Consider the following 19,670-nt stretch of genomic DNA (forward strand, 5'->3'; position numbering starts at 1 on the left):
ACAATAATAGGTGTCATATGTGACCTCTCAGTATCTTTCAGAGAAAGTGTCAAGTCCTACAAATTGCAACTTAAGTCCAACTTAAATTGTGTTACTTAAGACCCCTCCTCTAATGCTGATGGAAGTACAGTACCATTGCCTGGTTGAGATGAAGAGAAGAAACATCAAAAGCAGATTCATTGTCCTCCTCGGTGTCATGACCTGGATGTGTCTCTGGTTCTGTAACAGGCTGCTGCCCAGTAACACTACAAGTAGAAGAGGAAAATCTACCTTTGCTGTGGGTTATGGAAATGTTCTCTCTGTTAACTACATGATTGACTGAAAGATACCTGTCTGATGGTTTCTCTGGTGAGGAAGAATCGACTGCTGGACCTGATAAGAGAAATCAAATGAACTGTATAAAAGGCTGTCAACATTTAACAAGAGCAGCTTTTAATCATACAAAAGGTTTATCACCAGTGAAGCTGTCCAGCTCCTCTTGTTTCATTATTATTTGATCATCACAGGCCTTGATCCTACACTCAATCTCCTCCTTTTCAGCCTCTATCATGAGAAGACTTTGAGCGAGAGGATTGCTGTGATAATATTCTTTGTACGACTGGAATGTCTGTCTGTAGTTTGCAATTCTCTCTTCATATGTTTCCCTTGTTGGAAATTGAGAGCAAATGAGTTATATTCCTTATGCATTAAAACCAAGAAAATATCCACACTCATTTTAACATACGAGTCTCGGGTGTAGCTGTTTTTTCTGGTCTCCAGTTCTGCTGTTAGGGTCTGCTCATACTGATGAAGAAGACTGAGAGTTGTCTTCATGCTAGTTACATATTGACAAACAGTACAATATAAATAAATAAATAAATAAATAAATAAATAACTGACAGATCACAGATTGACCACTAATTTCCTTTACACTACCATACCTTCTTGCATTTTCTTTGTTATGAGACAGAGTCCTCTGCTTCACCTTAGTGTCCTCTTCAAGGTTGTTGATATTTTGTTTAATTTTTTCAATGTGAGACTTCCTCTCAGCAATGTCAGCTCTGCAAACTGTAGAGGAAAACATAGCTAATATCTGGCGTTCATTACTTCACATAATTCTTCTCATCTCATCACTTCCTTCAACAGAAATACATTAAGACAGTTAAGGCCTCCCTATATAAATACCATTGGATAAGACAGAAGCTTTAGGTACCATATAAAGTTACATCCATTTTCATACAAATTTGGAATTATTGCACATGCCTTTAATTTGATAGTTGATTCCATTCTTCTTTTGGACAAGCTCTCGTATTTGAAGTCCTAGGATACAAAAGAAATCTCAATCTTAGACAAATTCACTCACAAAACTCATAAAGTTAGTTGCTAGCATTCCTTTAGCTGTCCTGCTATTGCTGATACCAACCCTTACTGAACAACAAGCTAATCACTTTTAAGACTTTTTCAAAGCTACAGTTTCTTTGAATTCCACCTAAAATGTCACAACTGAATTTAACTCACCATATTACAAAGGAGAGTGTCAATGTCATTCAGTGAAAGTGCGTCGCTCATTTTTGAGGTTTTTAAACCGCTAACTGATAAGTTAGCCAGTAGGTGCTATAGCTAGCTGTCGAAATAGTCGCAAAATATTTTAGTGAAATGTTTGATTCACAATAGGTTTATTTATCCCGGGGAATTACATTCATTAACAAAACGAAATAATAATAATAATAATAATAATAATAATAATAATAATAATAATTATAATAATAATAATAATAATAATAATAATAATAATTATTATTATTATTATTATTATCATATTTTATTTTATTTATTTCGAACATGCAAAGAAACAAAATAAAACAAAACAAAGCAAAATAAGATAAAAACAAAATAACATTTAAATGAACAGAATCTATCTTCAAGTACGTGCCTGAATTTGCATGGTCGAAAAGGAGTAGGAAGAAGCATAAACTTAATAATAATAATAATAATAATAATAATAATAATAATAATAATAATAATAATAATAATAATAATAATAATTTTTAATTTTAATTTCATTTATTTCGAACATGTAAAGAAACAAAACAAAGTAAGATAAAAACAAAATAACATTTAAATGTACCGAATCTATTTTCAAGAACGTGTCTGTATTTGCATGGTCGAAAAGGAGTAGGAAGACGTATAAACTTATTATTATTATTAATAATAATAATAATAATAATAATAATAATAATAATAATAATAATAATAATAATAATAATAATAATTCAATTACATTGAAAAGGGTAAATTATTACTTTTATTATTTTCTTTTGATCTGGTTATTATTATTATTATTATTATTATTATTATTATTATTATTATTATTATTATGTAGCTTCTGATACTTTTATCAAACACTTTAAGGTATTTCCTGTCTTTTTTCCCCCCTGCTCATGTGACAGCGGTTGGAGGGCGGGCTTAGTGCTATTCTGGAAAACATTTTACGTAGCGCATCTGTATCGGCGACAACAGCGTTGAGATGCTGAAGCTCTTGCAGTGTATCAGATAAATGCACTTATTTCTACTTCCACACTGCATCGTTTGCTTACCCGTACAGCTTATTGACGGTAAGGCTGCATTTCACCTTTCATTTGCAGTTGAATTCCTTGTACATATTGTTCGCCGGCTGCAGACAAAGAGCGGACATGGGTGGGATTTAAATGGGAGGGGATCAGCTGGGTGAAGAATGGGCTGCTTTGTCGCTTTCAGCCGCTTTTATCACATCTTGCAGCTTGTCGAAAATCAGCACCATTAGTCTGTGAATCACTCAGCATTTCTGTAATAATGTATCTGCAAAGGCAATGGGCTGATTGTAGCTGAGATACTGATACACAGAGGGGGGTTCGGTGTGCTGTCATGCAAGGCAACACAGACCCCCCCCCCTCACCCCCCTTAAATATATCATGCTTTGTGTGTCACCCATCCAGCGCGATTTGTTCTCTGTAGGTGCGGATGCCACATACCGTTACATCAAAAATAAAGTGACATTTGTGTGATTTTCTAAGTCAGCATCACATTAAGCCACAGAATCTAGGCCAGGATGAGTGTACACAGAGGATTAAATTAAAAAAAAAAAAACTGAAAGAAATTCTGCTTTTCCTAATGGTACCTTTTCTTTTCTCTCTGTTTATTTGTTTTTTTTTTCTTTTTTTTCTACTTTATTTTTAACAGATTTTTACATTTTTTTTTTTAACAAACAAACAGTAAAACAAAAAAGTAAAGACATACGAAACAAGAAACATCAACAAGCACAGACAGGGCACTATCAAAACTTAAAATACAAAGAAGTGGGTTAGTGAGTCACAATATTATCCCATCATGATAAGAGGGTTGAGTTAGTTTGGCTATTGTCCTGTTTCAGTCCATTTCAGATTATTCAGCTATATTCTCAAGTTGCATCAGATCATGTCCTGTAAACCTGCTGACATAATTACATCCATCATTTTTGTAAACATTTGTGCACATTTTCCTGGAATACATATTTACATATGCTGATAGTAAAACACACAGATGTTGAGATTATATGTGTATTTCTCATGGGAAAAAACAAGATGTTGTCCTATTGGGGCATCACATCTTCTGGGATAGATGTCCATTTTAGCCAATAATTAGTAAATTTGTCCAAATTATGGTTCAAGGAGAATGTTATTTTTTCCATATTGTATATTTCTTTAATAATTCCAATCCATTCCTTCTTTGTTGGGGGTTCTTTGCTCAGCCATTTTCTTGTTATGGCTTTCTTACAGGCTGCCATCATTATGTTAATCAGGTATTTGTCTCTAGAATTGACTGTGGGTGGTAGATTTCCAAGATAAACTGTGCAGAAATCATGTTTAATCTCAAACCCCGTTATTATGTTAATCATTTTCATCGTTTCAATCCAGTAAAGCCTAATTCTTGGACAATCCCAGAAAATGTGAAAATGGTCTGCAAGGGCATTCCCACATTTTCTCCAACAATTCCCATAATTCGGTCGGCCCTTTTGCATTTGTTTTATTTGGGGGTAATGAAAAATCTGACAATATTTTTCCAGGTGAATTCCTTCCAATGACCAGAATTTGACGTGCCTGATTGGGTTTTACAAATGTTCCATCAGTCCTTTTCTGAGATGATTATTTTGGCCTCTTTCTCCCATTTATATTTAATATAAAGTGTAGAAACTCCTTTGTTTGATTGTAAACATGAGTAGATCTTTGTGATTAGTTTGCTGGTGACTTTGGATTTATATGCAGCAATCATGATGTCAATTAAGTCCGTGTTTCTGAGTTCCACTTTTTTTTTTTATTTGCTTTTTTCATTTCCCTTTCAGACGTAATTCTAAAACAATCAAACACAATGGATGCGCAAGGCTTGGGATGCTCACAATTCTCCCATTAGTGTCCATAGAATAAGAAAAAGTAGCATAAAGTACAAGTAAAGTCAAAGCAACTGAGAGCATGGCACAAGTGGAAGAGTCTCAAACTGAAGGGGAGGGCAGCCCCCAGATGATATCCCTGAGATCAGACATATCAGGGAACCATGTGGATGAGGGAGAAACAGGACCATCTCTAAGGAGGAAGAGGAGGAAGAAGAAAGACCCCCGTCCAGAGTCCATCATAGTCTATCGGTCTGACATGGAAAGGATGCCCAGTGAGGAGCAAAATGGAGAGGAAGGAGCAGAGAGGAGCATAGAGGAGGGAGCGAAGTTCCTGTGCACACCTACAGGAGAAGGTGATGTTAGACCCCATTTGTTATTACTGGAGGTTTTACACTGTTTACGTTTTGCAGTGTGGTCATGTCTGTGTAGGCCGATATTTGTTCCTGAATTATCAATTTTCTATTTTATCACCAAGGAAATTACATGTAGAAAACTTTAGTGTTCACTTCCAGCTCCCCTGCATTTTTATACACTCAAAGAAGTTTAATAACATGGGAATGAAATGTATCTTAAGGTGTCTGTTTTACCTTTTTAGTGTCATGTTTCAGCACCTCGTTATATAGTGGTAACAGTTAGGCATGTGAACTTTTTTTCCCCACATGAATAAGCTTTAAAAGCTGTGTTAAATAAAGACATGGAATATTATATTTGTTTGACATTAGACTTAAACTCAGACTTACACAGACTTTATTTGTCATTCCAGATTTTACATCAAAATGAAATTTCGATGCAGTTGGCTCACCATGCAGCAGCAATTATACAAACAGGTTCTATATATACAGGATACTATATACAAGATAGAGTAAATATGCATATAAAAACTATAGAATATAGAAAATAGAATAAATATGCATATAAAAAGAACTATGTGTGAGTATAAGTTTAAGATTATTGCGTTTGTACTTGTGAGTTGTATGCAGATCAGATCACATTTTACGGCCAATTCATCCAGAAAACAATGAATTTTCAGAGTTCATATACGTTTTCTTGCTAATGTATACCACCATTAAACAGAAATGGTCTCCAAATATAATACTGATGAATACAAATCAACAAATGCTGTAGGTGTGTGCACCGCATGCACTGAATCTGATGAGATTTACTGAGTATTAAAACAGAAATCTGGTTCTATATGAAATTTTTGGCCTCCTGTTAGATAAAGTGAATTTGTCTGTGCCGTAAATATGATGAAGTTATGTTTGTTTCATGCAAAAATAAAAATCTCAAACATGGATAAAGATAACTGTGATTTATTATCAATATTATGATACAGGTGATGAAGTAGCATCACAAAGTAAAACCATATAAATTTACTTGTATAAACTAAACTGAGGAAACAGCTGTTGTTCTTGTTTTATTTACTAAATCACTGTCCTGCTGTAATTCAGTTTAGTATTAAATAAACAGAAACCATAAGAGCTGGAGCTTTTATTTGCCACCACTGTAACTATCTTATTTAATGTCTTAACAGGAGGAGGCTGGAACCTTCCTCCAGACAGCCGTTATGTGACACTGACAGGAACCATCACCAGAGGTAAGAAGAAGGGTCAGGTGGTGGACATCCACGTCACTCTGACAGAGAAGGAGCTCAGGGACCTGGCCAAGTCAAAGGAGCGTCTGGATGCAGAGTGTGAGGCCGGTGAAGGTTCCAAACGCAGCTGCAGCTTAGGGGTGGGTGAGGGACCCCATGTTGTCCTCTGGAGCATCTCCTGTGTCCCTGTGGTTTTCCTCCTGTCCTTCATCACCTCCTTCTACTACGGCACTCTCACCTGGTATAACGTTTTCCTGGTGTACAACGAAGAACGGACGTTCTGGCACAAGATTACAATATGCCCCTTCCTCATCATCTTCTACCCGATGCTCATCATGCCAATGGCGTTGTCTCTGGCCCTGTACTCAGCCGTGGTGCAGGTCTCCTGGGCCTTCAGTGAGTGGTGGCAGGCGGTGCGAGATCTGGAGAAGGGCTTTTGTGGCTGGGCCTGTGGGAAGCTGGGACTGGAGGACTGTTCCCCGTACAGCATAGTAGAGCTGCTTGACTCTGACACTGTTTCGGGCACTCTGCAAAGCAAAGCCCCCAGTGAACTTGCCCAGACGTCGTCAGTGTAAAACCAAGTGTGGAGGGTCCAGAAAAGGCTGAGGTCAGAGTGTAAAAGTATGAAGATCTCATTGAGGCTCAGCACGAGTTGGAGCCTGCTTCACTATACTATACTCTAAACGACAATTATTTAACACTGCCTGAACTGTCCCGATGTTCTCAACTATTTCTAGTACTGTACTGTAAAGCATTACCTTATTCTATATTAGTAATGCCATTGGAGTGGATACACTGGGTATTTTTTTACTTTTAGGTTACACTTTCCCTCAGGTCGATAAAAGGCCGTCATCCATTAGTGAACAGTGGTACCACCTAAAGATCTTTTGATACATACAGCCCTCAGTGCCTCCTAACTTCAGTATGTTAAGGTGCCCGCTCCAGTACACACACACGAGAGGCCGTGAACTTAAAACCAAGATTCACTTCATCTGTAAATACCTGTATATTAATGTTATTGATCACTGTGCTGTGCACTATCATCAGACATGTTTTCAAAGGCAACACAGTTGTGTATGTGAAATCATCATTCAACTACACATGTAATGAAAGATTTAGGGTGAGGCTGGATTATGTACAGGGTCCTAGATGCACATGTTTTTATTATACAAGTATAGATTTGATTATTTGGAAGTTTCATTACAATATGCGCCAGTAAGCACAACATCAGTTAAAGGACCAAGCACCTTAACTCTCAAAGACCTAAACAGTCAATTGATTTAAAATGTTTAATAACTTTTGAACCACTAATCCTATCAATACAATTACACAATTCATTTAAAATGCAGTCTGTCAGCTTTTTAGCAGCATCAGATGTGTTTTATTTAGATGTTCAGAGGCTCTGCAGTAAACATGGAAACACCCTATTCTTCCGCAACATCGATTCATCAGTAAAACCAATGTAATTTGATAAATGGAAGGGTTGTAGACATTTGTTTTTACATTCAGTTACTTATACATTTTGCTGAAAAAGTCACTTTTTCTTCTGTTCTTTCTGTTCTGATATAATAACCTTTGACTTTACCCTGGGGTTTTATGAACCTCTATATGATCAGTAAATTAAATATAGGAAATGCACAACTTTTACTCAAAAATAGGTTAAAGAAAGGTTAAAAGTAGAGAAAAAAATAATTTGAATTCACCACAATAATAGGTGGGGTCTTTGAGTGTTAAAGTGGGTGCAAATACATCTGTAATGCCAGCTAATACTCAGCTTACAGGCTATTTCTCCATAGACAAAGAAATTTAGAACCTGGGGCCAGAAGGTGCCCTAACATGATTATTTCTTGACCCCTGAACAAATATAATTAAGATGTCCTGTACTGCTGCTGCTGTGCATTCTCTAGATGATTCATAATCAGAGCAGACAGAGTACATAAACTTACTCAGAGGGTGGCTTGAAGGGAATCGATATGGGTTCACACCTTATTTACCCTCAGGGCCCTGTAGCCATAATCCAACCATGATTTGAAGCTGTTGTCAGGATGACCGGGCAAATCTGGCATTCCTTTTGTGCTTCTCTTTTTTTTTTCCCTTTTGGCTATAATTTTTTATGGTTCTGTATTTATTCAGGTTCCGTCAGGTCAGTTGTTTGTAATCGTTAAATGCATGTCTTCACAGTTTTGGTGAAGTAAAATGTAGTTCTCTTTTATTTTCCTGCAACATTTCCATGTTATTTTTATTTAATTTATTTTAAATATTTAAGTGTTTTGGACTCTTGGGACTTTGAGGTAAGAGTACATTGAGGATTGGTCAGTAACTAAATGAAAGGCTCTACATGGATTTGTTTACATAGATGAGATGGTTTTAAAGTTTGGGGGTTTCAAAACGTAAAGTAATGGAATTTTATTTTCATATTACACTACTTTCTATTACAGGTGATATCAGTGATTGTCATGTCTGTATGGGATGTTTTCTTGCATTCCACATTACATATGAATCTACAGGATGCAACACAATCAGTTACACAAATGAAATAAAGTGTTGAATCTGTGCATTGCAAGTATGTGCTATTTTTCCGGTCAGTTCTTCATATGTGTACAGTACTCCTGGTCAAAGGGTGTAAACACATGCAGATGGCTCTCCAGTGACGAGCCAAGTAGTCTGGGGTGTTTGAGATCTGATTAGTGGCACCCTGGTGTTACATTGGTGTAAGATGCTTTCTGAAAAAATCCATATGCCGCCAACAATGCAATGTCAGGATGTGCACCAAATTAGGTAAAGAAATGTACTTTCAGGCTGCACCAACACTTATAAACATAAGCACTGGACTGTGAAATTGCCTGACTAATGCTAAAGTGGCACTGCAATTAATTTAATTATTGGATGAAACCACATATATTTAAAACACAACTGTGTGTAAATATAATTTACTGTTGCTTGTAAAATAATATTAAACAAAATTAACTACAGCATATTACATTGAGGTCTCCACCATGATTTTACTTGGTAAGTGCAGAAAAGGGTTTGAAATATTTGAAATACTCATCCCATAAAACAAGAGAAAATTCGATTTGAGTTTTAACTGTAGAAATCTATTAAATAATCGCCAGTTTATTGACTATAGTAAGACTCCTTTTTTCCCCCACTAAAAATATCCGATTTCTTTCTAAAATATGCAGCCTGTCGAAACGCAGTATTATCTGAAACGCTGGAGGGCGTTATTAGTTTGACCTAGATTTGATTTATACCAACTGCGGAACAGTTCTCACCGTGTGGTGGAACCAAAGTGTTATTCACGTTTTCTCCCCGGACTTATAACAGAGTGACACCCGACTATAGGAAGAGGAAAAATAGAAGATGACAGCGAAAGTAAGTTTATTTCTCTTACATTTTCAACAGGAAATTGCATAAATGGATGTGTGCACCTGTATTAACTAACACATATTTTAAAATAAAAAGTTTTTGAACATTAGATCCGGTTTATTTTCTTTTATTGAGCTTTAAGAGAGCTAGTGACATGTTGAGACATGTTAGGACTGAGGCGAACGCTGTCACGCCCCCTATTGAACGTACACAAATCTTAAATTATATTAATGTTATATCTGCGAAAAATGTTCATATAATGGTATTTGTTAAGAGTTTGAACGGTTTTTTGTTTGTGTCAGTGTTCGTTGAAACTAAAGCACAAGTGTTTGCTTTGTGTAGTCGGCTCTAGTCCTGTGCATGGATGTGGGTTTCTCCATGTCCAACTCTGCTCCGGGTGAAGAGCCTCCCTTCGAACTCGCCAAAAAAGTCATCCAGAAGTTTGTCCAGCGCCAGGTAAAGATCCACACACTTAGAGAACACTGAACCAAATACATAAATCATCCAATTACGTTCGCTGAAAATACTGTTCTGGGGTCTTTTCACAGGTTTTTGCAGAGACTAAGGATGAAATGGCTCTGGTATTGTTTGGTACAGACTCCACTAAGAACCCACTGGAGCAGGATGGACAGTACCAGAACATCACTGTCCATCGCAACCTCATGATACCTGATTTTGAGCTTCTGGAGGAGATTGCAAATCAGATTCATCCAGAGAGTCAGCAGGCTGACTGTATCCAACAGCATATGAACAGTTGGTTACTCCTTACGTGTTAAGGCTGTTATTATATTTAAACAGTGAATGTCATTGTTGCTTAGATATCTGCATAATAAAATGCCACTGGAGTCACCCTCCTTTTGGGATAGGTTACAAGTGTGAGCTATGATACTAGACACACAATCAGATGACACAAATTAGTGAACTGTGTTTTAATATTGTGGCTCCTGTTACCTTTAGCTTTGCATATTGAGTGTCTTTGCCATTTTGAATTTATAGTTGCTGCTTCGGGGTTGTCATTTTTTTGTAGCGATGACTAGGCAAATGATAATTTGCAGATAGTGATCCATCCATCCATTATCCACCGCTTATCCAGGGCCGGGTTGCGGGGGCAACAGTCTTAACAGGGATGCCCAGACTTCCCTCTCCCCAGACACCTCCTCCAGCTCTTCCGGGGGGACCCCGAGGCGTTCCCAGGCCAGCTGAGAGACGTAGTCTCTTTAACGTGACCTAGGTCTTCTCCGAGGTCTCCTCCCGGCGGGACATGCCCGGAACACCTCCCCAGGGAGGTGTCCAGGAGGTATCCGAAACAGATGCCTGAGCCACCTCAGCTGGCCCCTCTCGATATGGAGGAGCAGCGGCTCTACTCCGAGCTCCTCCTTGGTGGCTGAGCTCCTCACCCTATTCCTAAGGGTGCACCCAGCCACCTTACGGAGGAAACTCATTTCGACCGCTTGTATCCGGGATCTTGTCCTTTCGGTCATGACCCAAAGCTCATGACCATAGGTGAGGGTCGGAATGTAGATTAACCGGTAAATCGAGAGCTTTGCCTCTCGGCTCAGCTCCATCTTTACCACAACTGACCGATACAGCGACTGTATCACTGCAGCCGCTGCACCGATCTGTCTGTCAATCTCTCGCTCCATCCTTCCCTCACTCGTGAACAAGACCCCCAGATAGTGATAGTCACCAGTATTTCACTTACCCATCTAATCCAGCACACCCTGATTTTTATGATTTTTAGATCAATCTGATTGTGTAGCTTTATTTGTAAGGTATGTCATTTTTTAAAGTTATTGTCAAATGTCAGAACTCTTTTTCCAACCATTACTCCAAAGAGGTTTAGTGGATCAAGCAGAATGTTTTGAATACCTACCTTTAGATTCCCCTGCAATGACTGAATTAAGAAAAACGTGATTTTCCTAAAACTCTTAATTGAATTTGGTTAAAAGACTATCTGAAACATCTAAAAAAAAACATAAAATTTAAGTGATAGACATCACATTGTGCATTTATATAGAGTAGTGTATTTGAAACCCCAGTAACTACAGCATCTCAGCCACAATTCTTAGTTTAATCCACTAGATGACTCAGCGGTAATTGTGAGTTAAGGATAAATGTTGGGTCTAATTCATGCTTGTCAGGTCCTGTTTGTGCACAGCTCATTGTCTGAGTTAATGTTTTAGAATCTGTTGGCTCCTTATCTGCTGCTCTTCAGGGCTGGATGCTCTGGTTGTCTGCATGGATCTCCTTAAGAAACAAACAGAGTAAGATGCTGCTGTTGGTAATTATTCCTCACAGAAAACTAACTTTTATATATTAATGCCAGTGTGTTTCAATGCCATTTTCTCTAATTTTCAGGGGGAAAAAGTACGATCGTCTCGTCATTGTCCTTCTGACAGACCTTTGTACTCAGGCCAGTCCTGATGAACTGGATATTATTATTGATAATCTGAAAACAGCTGGAATCACCCTGCAGTTCTTGTAAGATTCAGGCACCTTCAACATGTGTAATTTCAGACCTAACATGATCAGTGTGTCATGTATTTGGAACATTTATTTGCTGACATGTACTTTTGATTTCAGATTTATCTGAACACAAACCTTCCCTTGTTTTGCTTTTGTCTTACTATAAACTGTTCCGTCTCAGTTTGCCTTTCCCTGCAGGCGATGATGAGGAAGGTGGAGGTGATGGGGACAGAGGAGGTTCTGGACACCCGGGTGCAGGTAAAGGTCTGTCCAGGGAGCAGGAACAGGGTCTGGACATGGTGAAACATGTCATGCTCAGCCTGGATGAGGAGGACGGCTTGGATGAAATTTACAGCTTCAGGTTAAAATGCCTATTTTATTGTACATGATTATATTGATGTGTATCTTTTCTGTGTCTGTCTGGATCTTGTGGTTGTTATTAAATGACAATATGAGTTAACTTTCCATTTGTTTAACTCTTGTTGTAGGAATGCACTGGAGCAGCTGTGTATGTTTAAGCGTATTGAGAGGAGACCCACTGCCTGGCCCTGTCAACTGACCATTGGCAGTTCTCTGTCCATCCGTATTGTTGGCTATAAAGCAGTAAGTTGACTGTTAGGGTGCATCTAAATACATAGAGTATATCTTCAATAACAAGGAATTTTTAAATACTGTACATGCATGTTCTGATTGACTGCTTGACATGGCTATATATCTTGTCTAAATAACAGACACCCACATATATTATCAGTCCTTGAACTTGGTTAATTATAGTTTTTTGAGCTAAAAATAAATAATGTTAACATTTAATGCAAATTTTGTGCTGAACATGTATTGCCTCACTTGACTGGTGCCTCCTACAGTATTATTGCCTTTTATGAAAAAGCTGACATTTTAAATTAACCTTTCTTTCACTTTGATCCTGTGTATAAATGATGTCTAATCAACAGTAGTTTAAAGGCAAAGTATGTACTATTTCTCACTTCTTCTTGCAAATGGAACTATTCCAACTTGGCTTCTCTCCACGCAGTAAACAAGGGAGACAGAGCTGTAGAGTGAATGGAGAGAGCAAGCACCAATACCAGGAAATAAAGCAGTGACAGAAATATAAAACGCTATTTTCTGATTGTTTTCACAACACACATAAACTCACCCACACCATCACAAAACTCTTGGAACATTCTAGATGGTAATATAACTGTAGCAAACACTTCATCCTGTCTCTTTTTCCTACCTCCTTCTCTCTGTCTGGGCCATAGACTGTATAATTAGTGGACAGTGGAGTTGAAATGTCATCCACTGGTTTCTGAACTGCTGCTTTGAAGTAAGTAGTTTGCAATTTTTTTGGTCACCATGTTGGCTTTTTGGAGCCAGAAGTGACTCAGAGGTGAGTTAATATTCAGCTCTAGCTTAAAGAATCAGTAAAAATGTGACTTTTCATTAAGCATCATGTCAAGATATTTTACAGTCTTGTTAGTGGAACCTATCAACCACAACTGCAGTTACACTGTCTGCCAGGAAAATATGCATCTTATTAAAATTAACAAACTCAGAAAGTCTAACTCGGCAGGAAAGAGAGCTGTCATGCTTAGCTGTCAATCAAAGCTTCTATTTACCCTGAGATCTGATTATTAGAGGTTTCAGATAAAATGAATGAGACCGAATTTACTCCTGGATAAAATGATCAACTTAGTATTTTTGAGAGAAGTTCATTGTAGAGTCTGTTGGAGTCAGTCTGTGTCAGTAACTTCATGTTGAGGCTGAAGTCCTGACCCTTTGGTCTGGTAGAAAGACCCAGAGTTTTGTGAGAAGAATGAACCAGAGACACTTTTTTTGTTTGTTTTAAATTATTCACCGGCTACATGATGCTTTTATTGACTGGCTGCCATCCAGAAATGCCCCAAATGCAGCAAAACACAATGAAAATAGAAAGTACAGGCACAAGTATGGGTCTCTGCAAGTAAACACACGATTGCACATTGACAGAGGATCAGCACCAATTACTCTGAGAGATTATTTTGTATGTTTTTTTTGTTTGTGAGAAAATTTGACATACTTTGCCTTTAAAGTCTTGTCAGTGTAGCCAGGGATTTATAATCTAGGAGTTCAACTCATGTCTTCAAGGTGATGGATGAGAGGCTGAAGAAAACATGGATTACAGTTGACGCTCAAACCAACAAGAGAGACGATGTAAAGAGAGAGACAGTCTACTGTCTGGATGACGACAATGAGACGGAGGTGCAAAAAGAAGACATAATCCAAGGTAGAAATAATGATTGGAAATTAGTATTATTTCAATTATGGCTTCAGGATATTCCAGAAAATCTCACCTTTCTTTTTCAGGTTTCCGTTACGGCAGTGACATTGTTCCTTTCTCCAAAGTGGATCAAGACCAGATGAAGTACAAGCACGATGGGAAGTGCTTTGCAGTTCTAGGCTTTACCAAACAGAGCAATGTATGCTAGTTTTTTCATCTTCTAAAACCATGTAAAACAAAAAAAAAAAACAGTCATAATGACGGACGTGATAACTTGGAGACTTTATTAGGGTTTTTTGTTTTGTGTGTGGATTTTATTGGCAGATACATCGACATCAGTTCATCGGAAATCAAGTCATTAAGGTGTTTGCTCCCAAGGATGATGAGGTAAGAATGGAAGTAGTCAGTATTAAATTTAACGTTCACACACTGATACTAACCTGCTTCTGTTTGCGTCTGTTGGTCTGTCTGAGCAGCATGCAGGAGTGGCACTGTCAGCCCTTATTCGTGCATTGGACGAGCTTAATATGGTTGCCATTGTACGTTACGCTTATGACAGGCGCTGCAATCCTCAAGTTGGAGCTGCTTTCCCCTGCATCAAGCAGCACTATGAGGTGAGATGAACATGTATATGAAGGAGGACATAGGCTGCATTAGAAAACTAATAAGAAGCAAAACTAAGGCCAGTGAGAGAGGCTCGTAGCATGTCGCCATCAGTCGACGCCATCTTGTATATTTACCTATATTGTGTCAAACCTCATAGAACTAACAACCCCTTTCCTGTGTTCTGTAGTGTCTTATGTACATCCAGCTGCCCTTCATGGAAGACCTCTCACATTTTACATTTCCTTCACTTGAAAACAAGAAGTTCGTCCCCACAGGTACACAGTTTTATTGTTTGACTTTTTGCTCAAAAAACTACTCGCAGTTTTACGTTTCACTGACAGAGTTAATAGATACTTTTACACAGAACTGAAAACTGGAATTTCATGTATATGTAAGTCTGTAAGAGGGTCAAAATACGGTATTCAAAATCTCTGACGGGACATTTTAGAGATAATTTTACAGATTTGTGTTGCTAAATGACCCACATTTTTTACTTTTAAATTCATTTTTGTTTTAGTTGGACCATAAGGGATAATCCAAAACAAGGAGCTACTTTATATTAAAATAAATGTTGGAATGGCAATCAATTAAAGTTCGCTCTCTGATGGGACATTACTGTGTTTTGACCCAAGAGTAAACAGAGCAAAACACAACATAAATTGCAGAATTTGTAATATAAATAAATGACTGCAGTGTTTTTCATGAGAGTTTTAGGGCCACATGTATCAAAAGGAATGAGACAAGGACAATTTTATTTTGAATTTCTTCTCCCATGGCACTGAAAAACAAAGTAGTTTGCGTTTGTTTTGCTTACTTATCACGCACTCCTATTTTGTCCTAATTCTTATACATAGGAAGAATGGGCTTGAGAACAAGCTTTATTAGATGCTTTGAAGTGTGTCTGGTTATAGGGTCTATGATCTCCAATTCTCTAGTTTACACAATAAATATGAAGCTGTAAATTTGTGTCATGAAAAAGTCAGTATTTTGTGAATTCAGAAAGTATTAGAACCCCTTATGTATGATGGCGTTTCAAGGATGTGTCTTGTAATTCACAACCAGACCTGAACATTTAAGTTTAACACATAGCAGTTCTCCACAAGAGGGAGCTTTGTGGTTGTTGGCAGACCAGTGCTGCACATAGATCAACCTGCACCACTTCCACAAAAGCAACATATTGTGTCTGTTGTTTGGATGACAGGTCTAAACATGGGACTGTTGCTTCTTTCAGGCAGATGCTGCAGTTTTAACGCTGCTCTAACACTTCTAACCTCTTTCGTACCTGGACCGTGGAGACGTGTCAGCATTTCTACTTCAGTTCTGAACTGCTGCTGTTGTTAATTACTGGTTTATATGTGGCACAGGTTCAGAACTGCAGGTCTTCGACTGCTGTCTCTGCAGATCCACAATAGGATTTTTTTTTTAGTTTTTTGGCTGTGCTTTGCAGTGGTTTACATTACTCTCACTGTTAAGTGAAACATAAGCCACCAACTTCAGTGAGTGATGAGAAGCTAATCCTTTTGTTTTATTTGATTTCTCCAGAAGCCCAGTTGTCAGCTGTGGATTCTCTCATTGACTCCATGATGCTGGTGGAGAAAGATGAGAGCGGAGAACAAAAGGACATGTTGAAAGTCCACCACATTCCCAACCCTGCCTTCCAGAGGCACTTCCAGGTATTGCATTTCACTTCATCAGACACAACCCTTAAAGGTGCGGGAGACTTTCATGACCAATTTTTCATCAAATCTGCAAAATCTCAGTCATAGTCTAAGTATCACAAATCTGTAAGTCTTTCTGTGATTACTCACCTGAATCTCTTGCATAACGGTGAACAATTTTGAAGTGCCACCCACCATAAACAAACCATGTGTTTACAAACAGAGCCAGGAGGTCACTCAGGCATCTTCGGAATTTTGTCGCGATGTGCATCATGGGAAAGGGCGGTTCGCGCAGCTGCCTGGCAGCGGCAGCGCAACCATATGATATTATATAGATGAAACAAACACGATGCAGAAATGGTTGAAACGCGGAAACATCTGGAGGAATGTGCATAGAGGGAAGGGAGCGCCTGCCATTTCCGTGTTGTGTCTGTACTAGTTGCTACAGCCAGGCGGCTGCGTGAGCCTTCGCCTCCCACAATGCACGTTGCGACAAAATTCCGAAGACACCCGAGTTACCTCCTGACTCTGTTTGTAAACACATGGTTTGTTTATGGTGGATGGCACTTTGAAATTGTTCACCGTAATCTAAGAGATTCAGGTGAGTAATCACAGAAAGACTTACAGATTCATGATACTTAGGCTGTGACTGAGGTTTTACAGACTTGATGAAAAATTGGTCACGAAAATCTCCTGTACCTTTAACTCTGCTGTCAGTATGTGTAGGCTGTTAGCAAAGTTTTGGTGGAGGTGAGTAATAAACACCTTTCATGAGACGTCAAAGTCAAAAGTTTTCATTTGCCTGTATTAGTTTCCCCTAGTCATTCTCTCTCGTGTCCCTTTTTTTTCCCCTAAGTGTTTGCATCATCGGGCAGTAAACCCTGGCACCCCTCTTCCCCCCATGGAGCCATGGCTGAAGGCTGCTCTTGAGCGGCCTGAGGTAATAAGTGAACGCTGCCAGGCTCCACTCGAAGAGGTGAAGAGGAAGTTTCCTCTTACAGCAGTGGAAAAGAAAAAACAGCTGAAGACTAGCGCTCAGATCTTTGGCAAAGAGTAAGTTTGGGTTCAGTACAACAGCAGGTGAATATCATGGATGATCTGATTAGTCATATTTAAACTTTTTGATGATTCTATAAAACACTGTATAAATGTATAATGTGCAGGTATTTTTGGTAATGCTAGATAAAATACATGAGATATCTGTGTGGATGGGGTTTCTCTGATGATTAAAACGAACTCTCCCTCTTTACTGTTCGCAGCACGGGGGAGCCAGATGCCAAGAAGGCCAAAGGAGACGAAGAGGAAGAGGACTATAACCTGGCTGACATTGCCGAAGGCTCTGTTACCTCGGTGAGAAGCACAGCAGCTGGTTGCTGTAATAATCCTAGAGAGATAAGCTCATTGCACAAAAATTCCCAGCCATTTCAAGTAAAGTGCCTCACCACTTGTTCTAACAGGCACTTAAAAATCCATTTTAACTCAGTCCTCACTTACGCTAATCAAACTGCTGTAGGTGGGAAGCGTGGATCCAGCCCGTGACTTCCGGACACTGGTCAAACTGAAGAGCCTTCCATTTGGAGAGGGTGAGATTTGTCTTGGTTTACAAGCAAAATGTTGCTATAAACATTTTGTCTGGTTGTATCACAAACTGTCATGATTCATGTTAAGCCCGAGTAATTGTGTTTATCTTTTTTTGTTTGGTTGTGGTGACCCCTGTGTCCTTCCCAGTATGCCAGCAACTGACTCACAGGATAGAGCAGTTGCTTAGCAACAAGAACACGCACTACTACATGAAAAGCATCACCTGTATCCAGGCTTTTAGAGAACAGTCCGTTAAGGTAAATAAACATTCACAATCTTCCATTTGGGAAATGAATGATGCCGAGTGCCACTGTTGTAGGAGTCTGCGTGAAATAATCTTGAAATATCACACCACTTAGTTTTGGCTTTGCTATGGAGATTATGAGTCAACTTGAGAAGATTACAATGCGTCTGTTTCGTTTCTCCCAACTTGAATGGTGGCCAGTCCTTGTGTGAATATGTGTGTGCGCTTGAAGATAATGTGGATGACTGTGAGGTTTTAGAAGACTCAGATGTGTTTTGAATGTTTTAATCTTTCCTAATTCAGCTGGGGAAGGCTGATCTGTACAATAGCTACCTTCAGTCCCTGAAAAGGAGCATCCCGAACAGAGGGCTCGAGGTCTTCTGGGACCTGCTTGTTCAAGGTATGATAAGCCTCTTTGCTCAAGGCTTCAGGATTTTCCCCCCACCTTTTTCCTCCCTCGAGATGACATGTAATTTTTATGCAATTTCTGCAGTTTGGAATTAGTAAAATGAGAAAAACATATTTCTCGTGCTTTAACAGATGCTGTGACTTTGATCAGCAAAGATGAGGTTGAAGGAAGTACTGTATCCAAAAATGAAGCTAATCAGGTGACTAGAAACTAAAATCACTTATTCCCATTACATTCAAGGTGATGTTGACTAACCTTACCTACTTTATCCTCAGTTTCTGATTACGGATGAGAAGAAAGAGGAAGTGGCTGCACCAACCACCGAAGACACTGGAGACGTTGACGATTTGGTTTGTGATCTGTATTTTTATTTAACAGCTCTATTCTGGTCTTAAATACTTGAGCTTTGTTACCAAAGTGTTTTAAGCTCTTTTAATGTGTAACTGGGGGATTTGTATCTGTAACTGATGATTTGTCAGGAGAGTTGTGATGTAAACTATTCAGTGTTGCGTCTTTTCCCCTCTCTTCCTGTGCAGCTGGATATGATGTAAGAAGGGAAGCAAAGGGAGCGTCTGCAGTGGACATGCAGAGAAATGAGAAGAATGCAATCTTTCAGCACAGCCAGACCAAACCACTTCAGCCGTCCATTGTTCTGCCTCCCACTCGGAGACTCTTGATACTTTTGAAACTCTTAATATCAAACATCACAGAGCGTAGTTGTATATAACTGATTAGAACAGTATGAGAGATTACTGTTGCTTCTAGAACTGAGACTTAAAAATGCAATTGTGGAATGTATCATGTCAAAATTACAAATCTCCTTTTGACTTGTTTCTTAATAATTCAGCAGGGAGGAGGATTGAAAACCAGTTCCAGTTGAGAAATCTTATCCCCTTGAGCTCGTCAATTCTGTTTATCAATGCTGGCATGGTTTTCTGACGAGAGCCGGCTGCTAAGTACACTCACCATACACAATATGCAAGGGCAGCAAAGCCGGAGCTCAGTGTTTGTAATAGTAGAGAGTGTTTAAACTGCACTAAAAGATAATAAAACTGCTGTGTTAACGCTGAAAAACTGTAAAGACCGACTTCTTTCCACTCAGAAAATT

General features: G+C 38.7%; 2 protein-coding genes across 3 annotated transcripts; both read left to right on the plus strand.

The window, feature by feature from the left end:
• Positions 1-2,460: 2,460 nt before the first annotated feature.
• On the plus strand, positions 2,461-7,435 carry tmem169b (transmembrane protein 169b). 2 transcript variants are annotated; one of them, XM_030125671.1, is made up of 3 exons: positions 2,461-2,594; positions 4,337-4,737; positions 5,916-6,550. In XM_030125671.1, exons 2-3 carry the CDS (start codon positions 4,464-4,466, stop codon positions 6,548-6,550), a joined length of 909 nt encoding a protein of 302 aa, XP_029981531.1. In that variant the 5' UTR covers positions 2,461-2,594; positions 4,337-4,463. The 2 variants fall into 2 exon arrangements, with proteins under 2 accessions (XP_029981531.1, XP_029981532.1); XM_030125672.1 differs by lacking the exon at positions 2,461-2,594 and having other exon boundaries at positions 4,464-4,737; positions 5,916-7,435.
• Positions 7,436-9,253: 1,818 nt separating this feature from the next.
• LOC115412611 (X-ray repair complementing defective repair in Chinese hamster cells 5) lies at positions 9,254-19,636 on the plus strand. The gene is made up of 21 exons (XM_030125208.1): positions 9,254-9,347; positions 9,684-9,797; positions 9,890-10,073; positions 11,557-11,605; positions 11,700-11,822; positions 11,989-12,168; positions 12,296-12,410; positions 13,932-14,070; positions 14,151-14,263; positions 14,389-14,451; positions 14,541-14,678; positions 14,858-14,945; positions 16,213-16,343; positions 17,185-17,381; positions 17,588-17,678; positions 17,842-17,911; positions 18,057-18,166; positions 18,457-18,553; positions 18,694-18,761; positions 18,838-18,912; positions 19,099-19,636. The coding sequence occupies exons 1-21, from the start codon at positions 9,336-9,338 to the stop codon at positions 19,111-19,113; spliced, it is 2,172 nt and encodes a 723-aa protein (XP_029981068.1). The 5' UTR covers positions 9,254-9,335; the 3' UTR covers positions 19,114-19,636.
• The last annotated feature ends 34 nt before the right edge of the window (positions 19,637-19,670 follow it).

Source organism: Sphaeramia orbicularis, chromosome 21, assembly GCF_902148855.1.
Source record: "Sphaeramia orbicularis chromosome 21, fSphaOr1.1, whole genome shotgun sequence".
NCBI lineage: Eukaryota > Metazoa > Chordata > Actinopteri > Kurtiformes > Apogonidae > Sphaeramia > Sphaeramia orbicularis.